Source organism: Rhipicephalus microplus, chromosome X, assembly GCF_043290135.1.
Source record: "Rhipicephalus microplus isolate Deutch F79 chromosome X, USDA_Rmic, whole genome shotgun sequence".
NCBI lineage: Eukaryota > Metazoa > Arthropoda > Arachnida > Ixodida > Ixodidae > Rhipicephalus > Rhipicephalus microplus.
The window spans coordinates 330,075,956-330,095,921 of NC_134710.1; the positions used below are offsets into that span (position 1 = coordinate 330,075,956).

At 45.5% G+C, this 19,966-nt stretch overlaps 1 protein-coding gene across 1 annotated transcript; it reads right to left on the reverse strand.

Moving 5' to 3' along the window:
• Positions 1-1,152: 1,152 nt before the first annotated feature.
• On the reverse strand, positions 1,153-4,145 carry Vps39 (vacuolar protein sorting 39). Its single transcript, XM_037413622.2, has one exon. It carries the CDS (start codon positions 4,022-4,024, stop codon positions 1,337-1,339), a length of 2,688 nt encoding a protein of 895 aa, XP_037269519.2. The 5' UTR covers positions 4,025-4,145; the 3' UTR covers positions 1,153-1,336.
• Between the last annotated feature and the right edge of the window lie 15,821 nt (positions 4,146-19,966).

Below are 19,966 nucleotides of genomic sequence, written 5' to 3' on the forward strand. Positions count from 1 at the left end.
GGCAGAAGGCTATAAGGAATGCCATGGAGGCTCACAAAATAAATACAATTGTGTTTATCCTTTTCCACTACCTTACATTATCATTTGAGCTCATTATCATACATAACAAGGTAGTGCATGCTATGCAAGCATTTCCTATTCACTGCAGCACAACTGGTTCACACCAGACGGATTGATAAATAACATGAAAAAGGGTTTCCAACACCTAAATTGCACCAGGATCACATCCTCAGAAGTAACACAAGTACAAGCAACACCATCTTTTTTCTGAAACTAACTTTGTAAAGTACAGTGTACAAAACTATGCAGCTGCGAGAGGTATATAAATTTAAGAATAGCACTTTTTTTTACTATGAACAAAAATTCTTCGACAGGGCATTACAGGTCATCTGGCTTTTTAAGCTGTCTGTACAGAGTAGGGTCCATGTTATGCAATCTTTGGATCAATTTTCTATTTTCACTGTCATCATTGGCTGAAATTATTCTACATTTCATTCTCACCTGTCACCTATTTAATGTATGAGAAATTAAAAAGAAAAAGGAAAGCTTACATAATTAGACTTCCTTGAAATGTTTGATGCAACAAAATACACATGTTAAAACAGGCTAAATAAGTCACTGAACATTACTTCATGTTGAAATAATTCGTCATCACATGAAGAGTACGCATCTGCTTGGTGCTTGAAAATGGCATGAAGCAGATGTCTGTGCTAGGGTACATAATTTTTATGTTAGTCACACTCGCACAGCATTTCCTTCTTTCAACTGTATTAATATGCAAAAACTTTACAACTATTTGGATTCTCTGCTATAAAACAAGGTTATCTTCACTGCATCATTGTTATTGCACTATGTTTAGGCAAGACACTTTTCAGAAAGTCCTTAATACAAATGACAGTGAATGAGCACATGTCTATTTTCATAAAACAACAATGTAATTCTAATTTATTCATTTCAGTCAAGTCTAGCTACTGCTCATAAAACAAAACTAACCATGGCAAACTTGTGTCATTTTAGCTATCAACTAAAATACATACAGGAACTTTTGTGCCTCTACAAAAGTTCACATTGAGCACCTTGTAGTTCCCATACACAAGTTTTACATAAAGCATGAAAATGTAGCAAGGCCCATACCGGCACATTTGCACAGGATTACAGAGAAGGCATGAAATATCACAGAAACATTCACTCCCAAGCTTGTGCATGTTTTACAAGTCCGCACAAGCACCACAACATACTAGTGCATAACTTCCCACAGAAACTGTAGGCACAGGGCACTGACGAATGCTAAAAACTTGGTCTAGGAGCAACTATGACTAATCACTAAGGCAGTGCCTCATGATGCCAACCTTGACTCGTACCCTTCTCGGCAAGAGTAATGAACTACTGCACCATCTGGATACCTGGCAAAGGCACTGCTTCCTATCCTCTTTTGACACACATAGCAAACATCAAGCTCCGTTAGCGTTATCTTCAGCGACTTGACACGTATGCAACGCTCTTTGACCTGCAAGTGCTCGGCAAACAGCAGTGACCTCTGCAGACCAGCCGCATGCAGCTCTTTGGTGCAACCATCTAACACCTCTCGGAGAAAATCTCGAACGTCTTCCACCTGCACATTCCCAGGTATCATTTGGAGGGCACGCAATGGGTCAATTTCTTTCACGTGATCCATTAATATTTTGAGCGCACCTTTCAAGTTTTGTTCACGACAGCTTTTGGGAATTGTTAAGAGAGACGGCAACCCTGCAATGTTAGCTACAGTACGTCTACACAGATCCAGAACCCTGGAACCTTCATCAGGAGCCTGCAAGTACATCTGAAGCAGTATAAGGAATACGTCTCGATTGCGCTCAGGATTGCGGCTGTATTGTGATGCACAATACTGCTCTGCCTTGGATGGGTCCCTTAATACATATATGTAGACCTCAAGGGCTTCACTATGTCGTCCAAGCTTGCCCATCACGACAGCTGCCTCTTCAAACAGCCCATCGCTTAACAAGTGTGTGGGAAAGTTTTCAGCTGTGTACCTGTCAGAGGCATCCAAAAAATGTACCAATTCTTTACGCAGTTTTCCCACTGAGCCTGGCTCACCAGGACCAACAAGAGAATGTTGCTGAGAAAGCAAAGACCGCACAGATTCAATGTATTTGTGAATGAGTGTGTTGTGAAACATTTCAGTATCATCATTCCATTTATGGATGACGTGTTTAAGGTAAGGTATAACTAGGTGGGGTGCTTTTTTGGACAAGAAGTCGAGCACTATATCTCGCGGCAAGGCTTCACCTTCTTTCTCTTGCTGATCTTCAACGAAAATCTTGAGACCTTCCTCCGGGTGCTCTTCAAGCACCCATAATGAGTAACGCAGTATGAGCTCCATGTGCTTTCTGCCCAAGTGCTGGAGGTAACCAACAGTCCTTTCATGGCCTTTCAGGGGTGAGTCTGCCTTGTGTGCCTCTCTCATGAGCAAATCAAGTGCCTTTTCATGCTGGTTCTTCTGCTGATACAATATGATGAGCTCACTAAGTTTTTGATGCTTCTTGAGGGCGCGCTCACACTCGTCCAGATGACAGAAGTTGTCTGGGAGGCGTAGCAGCGAGGCTACCAATGCCACGTTGGTTTCAAGGTAGCACTTGAGCATTGTGGTGTCAATAATCTGTAGCAGCTGTTTCTTGCTTTTTACTGTCTTGCTGCCTTGCACTATGCCAGTAAGAGCCGGCTCCTGTTGGTTGTATGAAAGCAATTTGCATCTGACATGAACCAAGTAGTCTACAAGTGCATAAAGACCAGCCTCCAGATCACTATCTCTGAGATCCGGTGCCTTATCAGGGTACGAGATAGAATTACGATAGTCCTCAGGCAAAAGATCTGGGAAAAGGCCTATGACATGTGATGGATCAGTTTCAAGATCCATAAAGATGTTCAGGGACTCTTCAAATTTTTTCTTACAGAAAAGGTCGAAAGCATGCAGGTTCTGGATGTGGCGCTTGCTTGCATTGCGTTCCTCTTCAGTCTGGTCGGACAGATCAGCTAGCTTCAAAGCCAGTTCAAAGCACTTGTCCTTAAGAACTTGCGGAATTTGGTCCTGCACGCGAGTCCGCAGAACGCACCAGACTGCACCACTTGGCGCTATAACGTACAGCTGGCCTTTCTTGCACAGCCGGAGAAGTTTCGGTTTCAGGAAGTTTACCTTCTGAATTAGAGCTCGCGGTTCCACTGTCCGCACCTCGACACCGAACGACTGTGCACTTAAGAGATACGGGTGGTCATAACAGAGAGAAATCGGCGGTTCTGACCAAGTAACTGCATACTTGTGCGTTGGCTGACCTTCGCGATTTACGAAGATAGTCATGTCATCTCTACTGAGAGCAAAGCTATTTTCTTTTAGCTTCACACAGAGCGGTTCCGGTTGCTTTCCTGTAGGAAAAAGTTGTTTCGTCTCCCCACACAGCTTTAGGATATTGTATTCGGATCTAAACCCTACGAGAAGAGATTCGTCACCACACCACACAATAGATCGCGGAGTGTCGGGAACGCACAGGCCTTGCGGGTGCTCGCAGAAGGTATTGTTTTTCCAGTAAAACAGTTCAAGCTTGCGCTTCACAGCCGCGCACAACATGAGAGTTATTTTGACTTCACCCGTAAGCGTTGTCTTCTCCTGTACATTGACAGCAAACAATGTGCATCCTTTACACTTGGCCAAAGCTGGGCAGTCGATGGGTGGTGTGTTAGGCTCGAGGCTGAGATGATGCACACTCAGGGAGCCGTCAGACAAGCTAATGAGCAAGTTCAGCTCGGGAATGTCGCAAAGTTGGGTGATCGGCTTCTTGGCGAAAACTTTGTTGGAAAAATCCAGATTGACAGCGAACTTCGGACCGTCGGCGCTATCTTTCACGACAACGGTGTAAACAAGTAGGTGACCGTCCTTCGTCCCCAAATACAGCTTGTCTCCGTGCGCAGCTACGGACTCAACCTTCAATGGCATCTTCTTGATGATTGGGAACGCAGTGTAGGCCTCGTACATTGTGGCATTTAAGCTTGCTGTCTTGAACGCATACACGCAAAAACATCAGCCAAATGTGCCCCCTTAGCCAGCACGCCCCCCACACCCGTGATGTCGATGATATCCATGCAGAAATGACGAATCCGGCATCGACTGCATTTGGCTTTGGATTGAAATACATCGGATTAACAATGCCCATGGTGGCCAAGATTATGCAAGCGTTGGCCAAACTTGAGTAGTTATGGTTTAGTGCAGGGTACGTGAGGACTAGATATCAGCAAAGCGGCTCCGAACGGCTCAGTTCATTTAAGTGAACCGGCTCAGTTCAACGGTTCACGAGGGGTAGGCTAGAGGTCAGCTACTCCATGTAATTTTCATATGATGCCTAATTGATGACGACAGCGGTGGCAGCATAGAGTAACATACTATGTTACTCTATGGTGGCAGCGCCAAATGACCCTTGATTCACGACCCCTGATGATATGGGGGGCTTTAAAGTCCCAAAACCACTTTACGATTATGACAGACGCCGTAGTGAAGGACTCCGGAAATTTCGACCACCTGGGGTTCTTTAACCCGAATCTGAGCACCCAAGTCTGAGCACACGAGACTACAGTATTTTCGCCTCCATTGAAAATACAGCCGCCACAGCATTAATTTGCGACCCCAGTGAGGGAGACTTCAGAGTTTCGAATCACATTAATGGTAGCACATACGGTGTGAGTAGTCATTGCAAAACTAATACCAGGCGCGCCTCATCCCCTAGCCCTCTCTGTCACACACAGTTTTTGTGTGTGTGTGTGTGTGTGTGTGTGTGGTCACACGCGTGGGGCGCATTTTTTTCTTTTTTTTTACTAACCTATTTGAGCATGCTGCGATGTGCGCGACGCTTTCTTTGTTAATGTGCCAATTGCTCGTGCTACGCCGTTTTTCGCACGTTTCAATTCAAACATTTTGCAACGATGCATACCGTAATCCCAGCAGCCACGCAGAATATGCACCAGAAAACAACAGAATGAGTTGCACCCAAGACGAAATGTCTTAGGCCTCGTTTTATTGTCGTCATTTCCGAAAATCAACATTTCCATCTAACGTGGTGCGACACAACCTCAAGCGAATAACAGATTAACATACCGATACTTGAAGAAATCAACCGCAACGAACTGGACAACAAAAGAATCAAGAGACACGCAGGACGAAGCATTTTGTCAAGTGTGCCTACTCTTTTGTTGTCCCATGCATTGCTCTTCATTTCTTCAAGTATGCATCACGAACTGGCCCCAACCTCTACTCTTCTAAAGAACATACACATGTTCAATAGTTTCCAGCAAGGTTACGGACTTACAGAACTAGAACACAACACTTGGCCACATACTAAAAAGACAAATGTTTTATACTGACAGAAGTGCAGAAAAGCTCCTAATATATGCACCCGACAGGGCATAAAAATTGGGCTTGTGTAACTTTATTATGACAACAAACAAACGTGAACATTCAATGCACGGTGAAAATAATGAAAGTCGTTGAAATACCAAAAAACAGAATAAAAATAAAAAATTTAAATGTATCCGCACTTTATTGACTACATTTGCAAAAACGTTGAATTTTCCTATGACTATAGTGTTATAAAAAACATGGACAAAATGAACACATCTTGTCCTTAAGCGCTGATTTGAAATTCTTCAGCTGTCCTCTGTGCGCTCCGATCAGCTCTGGCCTGAAAGATGACGATAATAGATGGCCTAAAATCCACACTCACTCTAAAGTTACTTAATATGCTACCTTTAGGTAGCATGTGCAGTACTTCTAGAGTGAATGCGGCATATATACAGTAACTCTAGAGTACAGAATATATGCTACTTTTAGGTAGCACTTTTAATTTGAGTGCTGCTCTGCGCCATCAACGAAATGAACTGCAGTAGTCGATCGACGCAGCCTTTTTTAGCCATGCCGTCGACGCTCGCAGCCGTCGAGATCTCGCGAGACAGCCACCGGTAAGGTTAGTATGGTACTGAACGGCTGTAGCGGGCCACGGTGTAAGGATAAGTTATTCTTACTCCATGTAGCGGGCGCAACGTGAGCGCCGAGATATAGCGTGCGCATCTCTCCTTGGTTCAGCGCATGCGCAGTCTTAATATATCTCGCCCGATGCGTGCGCAAGGCCGTTGCGCGCGCTGAACTAAATCTCTTTGATGACGAGGATGGTATATATCGCGTGCTGGCGAAGGATCGCATGTATACGACCATATTCGTCAGCACGCGTATGACACTTTCTTAGACGCCGTGTTTATGTCGCGCGGCGTCGGCGTCCGCACTCACGCTACGCATGCGTAGCTCTCCTCTTTCCCTCTCTCCAACAGCTGTGCGTCACTTTCTCCCACGGAGGAAGGAAAGGTAAGGAGAGGCCCTGACGTCACTCGTTGTGAAGCCGCGATGAAGCCGGAAGTCGGCCATATTGACTAGGCAAATTCTTCTCTCTTGTTTACATATGAATGCGAAGCAGAAGGCGCGACTCCCTCTCTGTCTCAAAAAGCAAGTGGCCTACGCGCCGCTTGCGCCGGAGCTATCCGAAACCAACGGAACGGATTTCAACACGCTGTCTTGCCGCGATACGGTTGACGAAATCTCTGCGTATGGCTGTTGTACTCTTGCACTGCCAGCGTTTACGATAAACACTGCAAGTTGCACGTTAAGCTTTTTTTTATGTGTTCTTTGTGAAAATAAAGATGATATTTCGGGCATTGCCGCATGATGAACCAGGCAACGAAATTTGTACAGCTTATTCAGATCACTTTCCCCCCCTTTTGTGCTTCTCTTTAGGCTTTGTGAAATTTTTGGTCAGGCTGTGGGCTAGACGAGAAAAAAAAAGAAGAATGCATCGTCCGTTGTCATAAGAAGCCACACCGCATAACTGTCACTAACCTGCAAGGCATTCATCGAACGAATTCTTGAGCACAGTCTTCTATGATGGCTTTTCAGCATAATTTTGACGGACGCTGCAATTTCGGAGTACGCATACGCGTGCTCGATCCGTGGTTTCTAGTTCAGACACCTGGTTACAACTACCACCGGAGGAAAATTGCATAGCTAACAATGCGGCACAAAAAATGGATGCTGTCGAACACCTGCAGTACGCCACGGTTAGGTGCGATGCCCATGAAAACGCGCACACGGCCGCTGGACCACCTGAACGGTGCCGCACCGCACTAAATCAACAATAACAAAACGCCGCCATTGTGCCCAGTCAATATGACCGCGCGCGACGTAATTTCCGCCGCATTTTTTACGCCCTGCGCCGGCTGGGCATGCCCTCTCCTTACTTTCCTTCCTCCGTGCTTTCTCCACTTTTCTCCTACGACCCGCTAGCGCTTCTCCTGCGTTCTCGCTTCCGCTACTTCTGCATTCGCGGTACTCGTGGCGCATGCGCTGCACTCCTCCTCTGGTCTCCTCTCCTTCAAGAGTGAATATAAAGCAGGTGCACATGTGCACTCCTTCTCCTTCTCTCCTGCGTTCCGCCAGTCTCTCTCCTCGCAACGCCAACGCAGGCTGCGTCTGCTAGTCTATACGCTCTCCACCCCCCCTATGCTCCCCCTTCTCTCTCCTCTCAGCATCTCTTCCCGCGGAATTTACACCCCCATTGCGCATGCGCACCTCCTCCTCTCCTACACTCCCCTTAACTCTCGCCTCGCAACGCCGACGCAGGCAGCGTCTGCTCGCGAGTTTCGGAATAAAAACACCGACTGCTCCCTCTGCACAACCATTCGCTGGCCGCGTATACAGGCACTGGATCTTGACATCCAATGCAGTGCTGGTTGAAGATTTTCCCTGTGCGTTGTTGAACAATAACAATTCGTAGCGGGCGCGTTAACTAATAAAAGTGGACTGCGGGTCTCTGTGTCCAATCGGAGTCGTCTGTCTCTCAGTACCCATTAGCAGCGATTGGCATGTTCCAGTAGCATGCTTTGTACCTCCCCAGTTTTCTCTCCTGTGCAACGCCGCCGCCGGTGTAAGCGTTAGCGCCCGCTGCTTCGCATCTGCACATGGTTCTCTTTAGAGGGAGATGGTGTAAATTTTCTTCGAGCGTGCCGCTTACTTTCTGCGTGATCGCGAGGGCGCGCGGGCACTTTACGGCATCCAGAGGTGACCACGGTAATTGTTTAGCTCCCAATGCTCAAATAAGTCAATGACCATTATAGTTTGGGTATATGGCGCAGTGACTTTGATGTGTGGCATCGTTTATAGAGAGAAAAGAAAGCGATCTTCAGCTGACTTTGAGAATTTATTGTAAAAACTATGCCGCGTGCTGAGCTATAACGCTTGGCTCGCGCGTTCTAAAAAAGCCTCGACTACCGATGGGAAGCGTTTTCTGAACCATCCTAAAAAATGTTTCAGGGCTCCTTTAAATTGTACAGTGACAGAAAGAGAAGAAATTGTGGTTTTATTGGTTACGGCGAGAAACCGATAAGCATTACAACCAAACGCAAAGAAGCGGACCACTTTGATATCTAGGACTTCTTGGCGTTATTGTAGACCACAATCTGCTGCAACGCACCTTTTGTTTTTTCGAAATGGTCACTTTTCGCTCTAAAAATGATTGCGTAAAAAGGGTGTCTTTTTATTATATGGACACTCTCGGCTGGATTTCCCCGTCGGTGCCGATATCATGCACCGTATTTGTATGCGTATCTATATATATATGAAAACGCAAGAACGAAAAAAATTGGCCCCGTATCTGCATGTAATCTGCAAATGTCCCCGAAAGACGATAGTCTTGCGTGTGGAGAGAGTGAACAATTAATTTGATGTTCTGCGCAAGAAAATCTGTGTACGGTATTTTTAAGGCGCTGCGTTAGAGTGCCTCGAGCGTGCAGCGGAGGCGAACGAGCACATCAAGTCACGTCACACGTGAGACATGAGCGCCACCTGGCAGTCTTCTTGCAAAACGAAGCACGTGGCTCTGAGGCGGGTGTGCGCGCCCGTCTCCGACGTGATAAGGTGAGAAACGCAGGGCGACGGGTAGGTGCCACCACCATCGCGTCTTAGCAAAGCGTTGGAAACACTCACCTTTTCGTGCAAGCGTTGCGTGGTCAGCGCTGCGTGATAAGCGCTACGGTCCTTAAAATTACTTATGTATGCATTTTCTAGTAGAAGATGCACATACAGAATATATACATGTTGTTATGGTGCTCCAGACTTGCGCAATAATTGCTTATTAATTGACAATTGCACAAGTATGAACGCTGAATCTTGAGCAACTTTGGTGGGCGCTGCGGATGGGGTCGGCCGTTTCAAGTACCCGGTGCCGTTAAGAGTGGACAAACAGACAAATGTAAAGACAGACAGACCAAAATTTTTGCGTCGAAAGTCCCCAAAAAAGACTATGGTCTTTAAAAAAATCCAGGAAAAAAGACTTCGGCACGCGCGATCGATCGTGGGACCTCCGCGTTGACCACTGGGCCGCTGAGTGGTACCTCCTCCAACGTTCAAACGGCAAGCTATTTATATCTACCACCACTGTTGGCGGGCATCTCAGGGGGAGGGCAGAGGAACTATCGTGTTTTCAGCATTATCAGCAAGATGGCACAATGAGCGCCTGGCAGCTCCAACCTTTCATGCGTACTTTGGCCCGCGGAGAGGAAAGGAGTGGACGATTTCCCGTGCGCCCTTATGTCCGATGGGGAGGATCATAGGTCTTGGCCGGCGTGGGGATTTCACAGGAACTATTACGTTGTAGTTAGGGGTGCAAAAAGTCACTGCGATCGTTGCACAGCCTCCGTTGGCGAAAAGGGCGCGCTTTTCAGACACAGCGAAGTAACAGCTGAGACGCTTATTCGCGTTCACCTGTACCTGTGAGTACGTTTCGTGCGTCATTTGTGTGATAGAAACGCGGGGCATGTTTTGATCTGCTTGTCATTCTGCACGTGACCTTCCAATTTGTTGTTATCGCATTCATTGCTTCGCCTTTGCGGCAAAGCTGTGACTTTTGTCTTACAACGATAATCATCATCCGGCTTGCTTGCGCTTCCTCTCTTGAAAACTGGGCGCTGGCCACTTTTCTTTCAGGAATGCTGTGTCACGCTGATAACGCGCATGTTGGGCCAATGCCACCTAAATACTTTCAAGCCTGCTCACTGTATCTGTCGTGGGCTCTAACTTCACTCCTTTTTTAGACCGCTGTGTTTCGCTGCTCAGACGTGCCTACGATTGCTCTCGTCGCTCTACAGACATAGGTTGCCAAGCCTGACGAATGTTTTCGTGGCGTGCTGGTCGGTGACTCGAGGAGCCCGTGCTTTTCTGTGACAGTGAACTGCAGTATGAATATGTGATGCGCTTCGTGCAACGGGTATTCGCAATCTACGACTGCAAATCTGAACGGTTGGGTGATGCTGCGTGGTGAATCATCGCAGCGAAAGGACCGAAGCTGCGAGTGTTCTGGTTTCCTACAACCCAATGAACGAACGGAATGGGAGCGTGTCGTTCGTCAAGCTGACGTCGACATCCGTTTTCTTCGTGACCCATAAGGTACGTACGTGTGTCCGTACTAAGTATTAAGTTCCAATGGCACCGTCCCCACCATGTTCAATTCTTGCTCTAAAATCATGTCTCATGTGTGCTTCCGACTATTTAGCGCAAGCCCTGGCATCAAAATAATAAACGCGTGTGGCAGCCTGTACGTTTTCAGAACAAGCGCTTTTCCTTCAGGAGTCGGTAAACATTCTGCTATTGGCGATTAGCGCAGCGGACTTGTCCCAGACAACATAAAAAAGTCCTAAGGATGCCCCAAACAAGTACGTAAGTCCCACATCCATTAAAGGCAGTCGTATGGATGTCCTGTAGACTTCAGCGAACGGATGTCCATTATATATCCCGGAAGAGTACATGAATGAGTTGATGCATGCGTGAGATCTGCATGCATCCACCCACTCATGTCCTCTTATGGGATGTTTAATGGACATGGTATATATCATCCCACGCGGTTTAAATTAATCTACTTACTGATGTTCTCACATATATATGCACGTTGCTTCATCAGTTAGCGTACATTTTCAGCGATCATATTTAACGCACCTGTACATATATATAGAACTTGCGCAACCCTTCATGAATATACACATAACAAATAAGCAGGCGAAAACATAATGGAGCAGTGTTTTCAAAATTTGGAAAATTACAAGCAAAGAGGAAGACAACAGAACCACTGAACGTGTTATAAGCCTAAAGTCACGTGGAAAAGCAGTAGTGCATTGCATCGCTCGAACAGTACATCGAGGGGTATTAAAACATGTAAAGAAATGCAAGACTTTCAAAAAGACAGTTCTTGCTACTAACTAGCATGCGTCCTTCAAATAGTGGGCTCTGTGACTGCACCTCAACGCAGCCATCTAACCCGCTAATCTTTGCGATGCAGACGATCTTCCGTATGATCACCAGCCAGCTACTGCTGACCTCGGTGCGCATCTTTGCCGGTGCGTCATCGGGGAGCGCACTGCCGTGCTTCGCAGCAGCGTCGGGATGCTACCACCTGTCGCTCGTCAACAGTCGACCCGGGATGACCGTGCCGCCAGGGGAGCAGTGGCTGCCGGAGGCCAAAGCATTGTGGACGGCCACATCATCATCGACCTCAACAGCTCCGCTGCATATAAAAGCGGATCCGCCGCCGGCACCGCCCCGTGGGCTCTGCGACTGCACCTCAACGCAGCCAACTAACCCGCTAATCTTTGCGATGCAGGTTAGTAAATCCTACGCGCTGTTTGCAAAAAAAAAAACAAAAAACTAGCAATTACGTCTTGATGCAGTTGCCGAGCCCACGGTGCTGTCTCGCCATTGCCGCCGAATTGGTTTCCGTTATTCATTCCTTGTTGATGTTGTCAGGAGATGTGGAAACTAACTCTGGCCCTGGCAGAAACGATGCCGTGTTGACAGAACTTCAGAAAACAGCCGCAGGCCAATCCAAAGTAATTACCGAAGTACAGAGCCTCAAATATCAGCTAAACACTACTGATAGAACAATAACGGATTTAAGCAAACGGATGACCGACCTAGAAGCACACTACCAAGCCCTTATTCCTATCCGAAACGACCTCGAAAAGATGCGGGCAGACACAAGCAGCATGTCTCGCAAGATCGAGGAGTTGGAAGACCGCCTAGACGACGCGGAAAATTGATCACGTCGAAATAACCTCATCTTTTATGGCATCTCCGACCCTACTGACAGCGAGACATGGAGCGATTCCGAAAAAATAATTATCGATTTCTGCCATAATAGTCTAGGAATAACCGTAGGACCTCATGACTTCGAAAGAGCTCATCGCCTTGGTCGTCATTCGTTCGGTAGAAATTGTCCCATAATCATAAAATTCGCATGTTACAAAAACAAAGGACTCAATCCTATCAAATGGCTGGAAATTAAGAAATACCAACTTTAGCATTGGAGAGGACTTTTCGCTCTCCGTTCGACACGCGCGAAAACAATTAATAAAGCATTTGCCAAGGTTAAATCTGCTAAGTTCTCCTTGCTGTATAAAACCCTGCACATCGGTCCGAAACGTTATATTTTTGATGAATTGTCTAGCACAGTTAAAGAAATCACATAGCAGTCGTCCTGTCACCATGTACCTTTAAACTGACAACGCCCGGCACTTGCCAAACCACTCTCATTTTCCGTGATATTTACTAACATCTGCAGTTTCCTTCCAAAGCGCGAACTCTTATCGAACATTGTTTTGTCATCCGGAAGCAATATATACTACTAACTGAAACTTGGCTCAACGATAACGTTTTGGACGCTGAAATTCTGACTGACTTACCCGAATTTCACGTGTATCGTAGCGACCGAAAGTGTACTCGAGGGGGTGGTGTTCTGGTCGCAATTCACCAAGGTATATTATGTTCCGTTGTACACATCACATCCGACATTGAATCATTATGGCTCATTTGTCACGCTCCTCCCCTAAGAGTACTTCTTGGCGTTTGTTATAGGCCACCGCATACTAATCTAGACGTCTGTAGGCACCTAAACAATAGCCTAAGGCGACTTGTTGCCACTTTCCCCAATGCTCGCATCCTTCTCTTTGGTGACTTCAATTACCCGAACATCGAATGACATAACCTAGGCATTTCCTCATTATTATGTCATGCAGAGGCTAAAAACTTCTTTGACGTATGCTTAATTTTAACCTGAGTCAGTCTCGTAACCAACACGCGTTACGCAAGAAACAGCAAACATCCTAGACCTAATACTAACTAACAGTCCTGAGAACCTTTCATCTATCAGTTATCTTCCAGAAATCAGCGACCATAAAATCATACATGCCCTATTTTTATTCAGTTCTGCTCCAAAGTACACATCCGCAAAAACAATATGCCTTTACGACCGGGGAAACTACGATGCAATAACTGAAGACCTTAACACCTTTTTTTTTCTGAGTACAAATCAGTGTTTCCCACTCGCACAGAACATAAAAACTGGTCAATATTCAAAAATAAATTAAGTGTGCTCACTAATATGTTCATTCCGAGGGTTACCTTTCGTACTAATCACAATAAGCCATGGTTTTCTGTACGTTTGAAACGGCTGGAAAATAAAAAGAAACGGCTCTTCCGTTCGTCCAAACGCCGTCACACGCGGAGTGACTGGAATAAATACTTCGAAGTTGAAAAATCATATCTAGTTGAGATCCGGAACGCCAAGCATACATTTTATCACGATGACTTACCAAAGCTACTAACCAGCAACCCCAGGAAACTTTGGCAACTTTTCAATCCAAAGCAGACTCTAGACATCACACTGACTAACGACGCGCATGAACCAGTGACAGACCATGAAGGTGGGGAAATATTTAACACCGCATTCGCATCTGTCTTTACTCAAGAACTTGACGCACCTTCACAGTCACCATCAGTTAACATCGAAGCATTCATGCCAACTATCTCGTTTTTCGAAGAAGGCATTGCGTCCGTAATCGATAACATGCAGCTTTCATCATTAGCCGGTATGGACTCAATTAATTCTAAGCTACTGAAGAATGGTAAATCAATTTGTGCCACCTATTTATCTTTGATTTTTTCACAGTCACTCGCCTCAGGAATCATTCCAGATGACTGGAAAACGGGGAAGGTCGTTCCAGTGTACAAATCAGGTAACAGAGACTCACCCTTGAACTACCACCCCATTTCATTAACTATAGTGTACCCTGTAAAATCATGGAACACGTCATTTACTCTCAAATAGCAAGTTTCTTGGACTCATGTAATTTTTTTAATCGATCACAACACGGATTTCGTAAAGGTCACTCCTGCGAAACACAATTAGCGCTCTTTCTTCACGACTTGCACACTAACCTAGACCGTAACATGCAGACTGGTGTAATTTTTCTAGACTATGCGAAAGCGTTCGATAAAGTTCCTCACCACCGCCTTTTGCTAAAACTTTCACACCTGCACCTAGACCTTAACATTCTTCGTTGGATTGAACATTTTCTCACTAACCGTTCTGAGTCAGTCTTTGTTAATGGCCACCCATCTAACTTTCTCCCAGTCACATCCGGCGTTCCCCAAGGATCTGTCCTTGGTTCCCTTCTTTTCTTAATATATATTAACGACTTGCCCGACTATGTATCCTGCAGCATTCGCATGTTCGCGGACGACTGTGCCATTTATCACACTATCAGTAACCAGTATGATCCCCTGTATCTCCAAACCAATCTTAACAACGTGCTTAATTGGTGTAACACATGGTTAATGACCCTTAATCCTTCTAAATGTAAACTTGTGTCCTTTTCTCGTCGCCACAGCCCATACCGCTTCCAGTATTCCATCGTTAACACCGCAACTGAACTAGTACCATCTTATAAATATCTTGGAACAACCTTGTCTTATATTTATCATGGCGTACCCAGATCGTTAATGTAGTTTCAGCATCTAATAAAGCACTTGGTTTTCTCAAACGCCATCTCCGCCTAGCCCCCGTACATGTAAAATTACTTGCGTACAAATCTTTAAACAGACCGAAATTAGAATATGCATCTGCCATATGGAGCCCACATCAAGCGTATTTAATAAAAGCATCAGAAGCGGTACAAAGCCGTGCTGCCAGATTCATTCACTCATCTTACTCATACGATATCAGTAGTACATCTTTAAAAGCGAAATCTGGACTGCCACCCCTTTCTTTGCGCCACCGCACTGCAACTCTCGTGCTTTATCCCAAATAAATTATTTCATTCTTCACTCAATCAGCCACCCTATATAGTAGCCACAGCACGCATATCTCATCGAACCAGTCATTCATTTCAGGTTTCCCGCCCATCATCGCGAATCACTGCTTTTTCTGCCTCGTTCTTTTTTCGAGCAGCCACGGACTGGAACGGCCTCCCCCGGGACATCGCCTCATCATCTGCTTTTCAAGACGGTATTATTGACCCCACCCCTTATCTAATGCCCCTCCTAGAAAGGGTGGGGGGGCTTTAGGGTAATAAACTGAACTGAACTGAACTGAAATGCTGCATGTACTGGTAAATTCTGGATACAGTGGAATGTGTAACGTCCAAATATAATCCGTTTATGATCCAAGATGTCCGAAGAGCAGGATGTCCCAAGAATCTCGTTTTTTGTCTCATTTTGGAGCCTTCATGGAGGTTTCCGGGAAATATCTGGGACATCCTTAAAAGTTCCCACACATCCTAAGCAGCACATCCTAGGGAAATCCAAAGGATGCCTCTGTGTTGTCTGGGGTATTACGTCTGTTTACCTGGTTGAGAAAAATGGAAGGAATGCTGTTGCATTGCTTAGCGGGTTTGTGCATAGCATTTTCTTGCCGGTGTTCCGACTACTTCATCGCGGTATTATAATTTTGCACCAGTCTTGCCAACACCTTAGCCTATTATATTTCCTTGAAATTTAGATGCGTGTAGAGACTTACGGTAACGCGCTTTCTCAAATGGTTTTCAGGTGTGCGAGTCCTACTTCAAGCTAGAATATTAAAAAACCACTACCAAATATACAGATCAAAGAACCGGCAGTGCCGAAGAAGCACCCACGGGGGCTACGCGGTTTAATCTAGACACAGTATTAACATTTTTCTCAGGCCCTAAGTTGTACGCACCACTGCGAGAGGTGCCAGAGAAAAAGAGAAAACGCCACTCCTTGTGTCTGTCACAAGAGCCGTTTGTGAAACGAAAGCTTCTGTTTTCTATTACACTGGTAATCGCCCTGATAATGTGCTGAATAACATACTTGGGGCAACAGCACACATTCTGCTCAATAACTACGTGTCTATAAAGACAGATGATCGGAAGGGTATAAAACTGCAGAAAATTCGCAAATTAATAGAAATAGTACTCTGCATGTTCTAGATAGTGTGTGTTTGTGTGCGTGCGTGTAAATAAAGAATGAATAAAATTTACCTCATTTATTTCGTCACTTTGGTGGTCCATAAAATTTTGCTCTTATAGGTCGAACACACGTTGGATAGTGCACATTATGTGACTTTTTTTCCAGGAAGAAATGTCTAACAGATAAACCTCCAAGCGCTTTCATGCGTAACACAGTACTTGAACCAGCGCCTTTTTTGGCGCGAAAGGCAGAAAAGAGATGTAAAGCATGTAAAGAGACGGTGGGGCACAGCCTCCCGTACGCGCGCTCACTCGGGCAAAATTAGTGACGTCACAGCAGCAGTGAGCAGGCCTGACAAAGTTTTTTTCTAGGTGGCATTGGCCGCGCACGCTGCCATAGTTTAAGGAAAACAAAGCACGGTATATAACTATCATTGCTGTAGGACAAAAAGACGCCCTTTTTACTAAATATTTTTTTGAGTGTTGAGCTACTTCTGGTCTGACGTAATAAGACTATTTCCTGCGCTCCCGATGTGCGAAGTTTCGGTTTCACTTCGTTCAGGGCCTCGAATTTCTATGTTTGGCTGATTTGAGCTTCGTGGGCCACCTAGTTACCGCGGAAAGCCCGGACGAACCCGTTCCTTTGTTCGCGATGCACTTAACGTAAACCACGTGTTCGGTGAAAAAAAAAAGTGCTCAAGATCATGACGCGCGCTGACAAACGGGCGTACCTTGACAGATCTAAAAAAAATTGCCACAGTCGATTTGTGAAAGTGATAAACTCCTTCGATTGATATGAGGGGTTTGACTTCTCAAAACCACCATAAGATTATGAGGGACGCCACAGTGGAGGGCTCCGGTAATTTCGACCACCGGGGGTTCTTTGACGTGCACCCAAATCTGAGCACACGGGTAAATGTAATTGTCGCTGTGCCACTCTCGTGAAACCATGCGGGTGCTCGTCAAGCTGTCGGAAGACAGCTAATATTCACCGCTCCTTTGTTTCTGTGAGATATAGACAAAAAGTGCCGCCATATCCACGAAGTGAATGATGATGAGTGGGCGAAGCTCCGGAGGTAAACCTGGTAAACCATGCATTCTCTGTACATTTTGCCCACTCGATTTTATTACATCGCTCCCCCTAGCGTACGTCGCCGCACTAAATCGAACGATTGCCTTCAACCAATGACACGCGCCATATGTGACATCATTCCTATTTTATAAGATCTCGCGTCTTTCATCAACTACAAGTACCGCTTTCTAGTTTATAACATCTTGCATCTTTTCGTCATCAGCTACAAGTACCACCACCTAGTAAACACTACAAGAACTAAACGAGAGGTGGCTACATACAGGAGACGGTACCGCCATCTAGTGAACACTGCAAGAACTAAACTAGAGGTGGCTACATACAGGGGAGGGTACCGCCATCTAGTGAACCCTGCAAGAACTAAACTAGAGGTGGCTACATACAGGGGACGCACAGCCCACGCCCTAAGGAGCTTCGCCCCTAAAATAAAGTTGATTAATAGAATATCCGGGGTTTTACGTCCCAAAGCCAACCACAATGTCATTATGAAATACACCGTATAATGAATGGCTCCGGAAATTTTGACCGCCCGGTGTTCTTTAACCTGCACCGACATCGCACAGTACACGCACTTCTACCGTTTCGCCTCCGCCGAAATGCGACCACCACAGCCGGGATCGAACCCGTGACCTTTGGGTCAGTATGCAGCTGAACACCGTAACCCTATAGCCACCACTCCACGCAGGCGGACAATTCGCTTTCGCACTTGTGATTTATATGTTTTTCCTTCGGTGTTAACCTCCTTTTTTCTCCGTAAATCCGGTGACCCCTTAGCAAAACCAAGAGGTTCTCTTGCGCGTCTCTTGTTCCGGATTAAATATAACATGCTCGGTCTCTGTCGCCGTGTACGGTGTTACTGAGTTTTCAACTTTTCACGCCATCCTATTTTAAGTATAATAGCATATAATGAAATTATTTTTTCTCCTATTTATTGCACGTGGTACTCGCCCTATATGTATAGAAACAAAGGCTGCACCAACTAAATTATGACATTCTTCTTTTTGAAGAAGAACCGGCAGGTTTTCGTATGAATAAAAATGGTTATCGAGAGACAATTGCTTTAGCTGTGCTCTTTGTTGTATGTTGCTGTAATTTACAGCGTCTACGTTTCCTACCTAGCCATGGTACATTTCAAGTTAACTGTAGTAGGGATGTCAGACCATAATTTTCGAAGCCTGAAATCGTTACCTATGTAGTGGGCGGATATTGAAACACGGATACGGCAACCACAAATATTTTTCAACTAACGTCTAAGATCACGCCTTATGTTCAGAACGAGCCTTACTTCTACAATGATGCCAGAGTTTTTTGTCAACACATTTTTTAAATCAGTTCCTTAAACTTACACTTTGTTAACAATACACTTCAGCAAGAGTGGTTTTGCTAGCCATTTGCGTTTTTTTATTATGCATTCTTGGAGGGATAGGTCAAATGTTATTCTGCAGCTTCAATTTCTTATTAGTGTATTCAGCACATATTGGAGTTGATTTCCACTAAGATGTTAATTCGCCCTACTGAACGATTGTTTTCAAACAAAGAGAGACGCACACCAGGTGCTTAATACATGCCCCCTTCCTGCTTACAATGCTGCGTTCGAAGGCGGGCGCACGGGGGCATGGGGGGGGGGGGGGCGGCCACTTTCCTAGTCACCTAAGAAAGGGTGGGGGCTAAAATCCAGCCCCGTACATTGACATGATATCATGGGGGCGTGCTGCGACTCGGGGGGGAGGGGTGGGGTTGCAAAGTCATATTGAATTAATCAGGAGGGGGGTACTGCGAAAAACTTTCTCCCCTACCTTCCACCTCTGTAGGGGAATCCTGCGCACTAAGGCTGTGTTGACTGTCGCTTGGTGTAGCGTGTTCGAACTCATTCAGCTGCGAGACTTGTGTGGAAGATTCATCAATGTGCGAGAACAGAGCTGTCGACTATCGATCACCTATTGTGACGCTGCCCCGAATTTGAACAACATTACCGTACTCTCCTGTGTTCCTTCAGGAGGCTTTATGGTCGGCCTATCACTGGACGAGAGATCTTGGGAGTCTGGCTTGAAAGCACGTCAGCCCAGAAAACTACAAGAGCCTACGTGCAGTACTTTAAAACAAGAGAATTGAGCGACCGCCTGCGACACGCTCCTCTGTGTGTGTCTGTTGTGAAACAAGTCTTCATTGTTATCTCTTTCCTTTCCCGCCCCATGAGTATAAGGTAGCAAACTGGACGCAAGTTAACCTGCTTCTTATTTTCAACTCTTTATTTCTCTCTCTCCTTCTTACGAAAAAAAAAAACTGCAGAAGAATAAGTATTGAGGAAGCGTGTTAAGATGGAGGCTTGTCTTCGTCAGGGCCTTGATGGAAACTTGTGCCTTTTGTCAAATACATTGCATATTCGATTGTCTCTTCACTTCATCTTGGTGTTTTATTCAGCAGAGTTAATGAGACGACGCTCACATATTGCAACATGGCTATATCTGTGCCAGGTCCTAAGCTTTGTCATTTTGTATTGCTAGTTGTTTACAACGATTTTGCTAACGATGAATCGTGCAA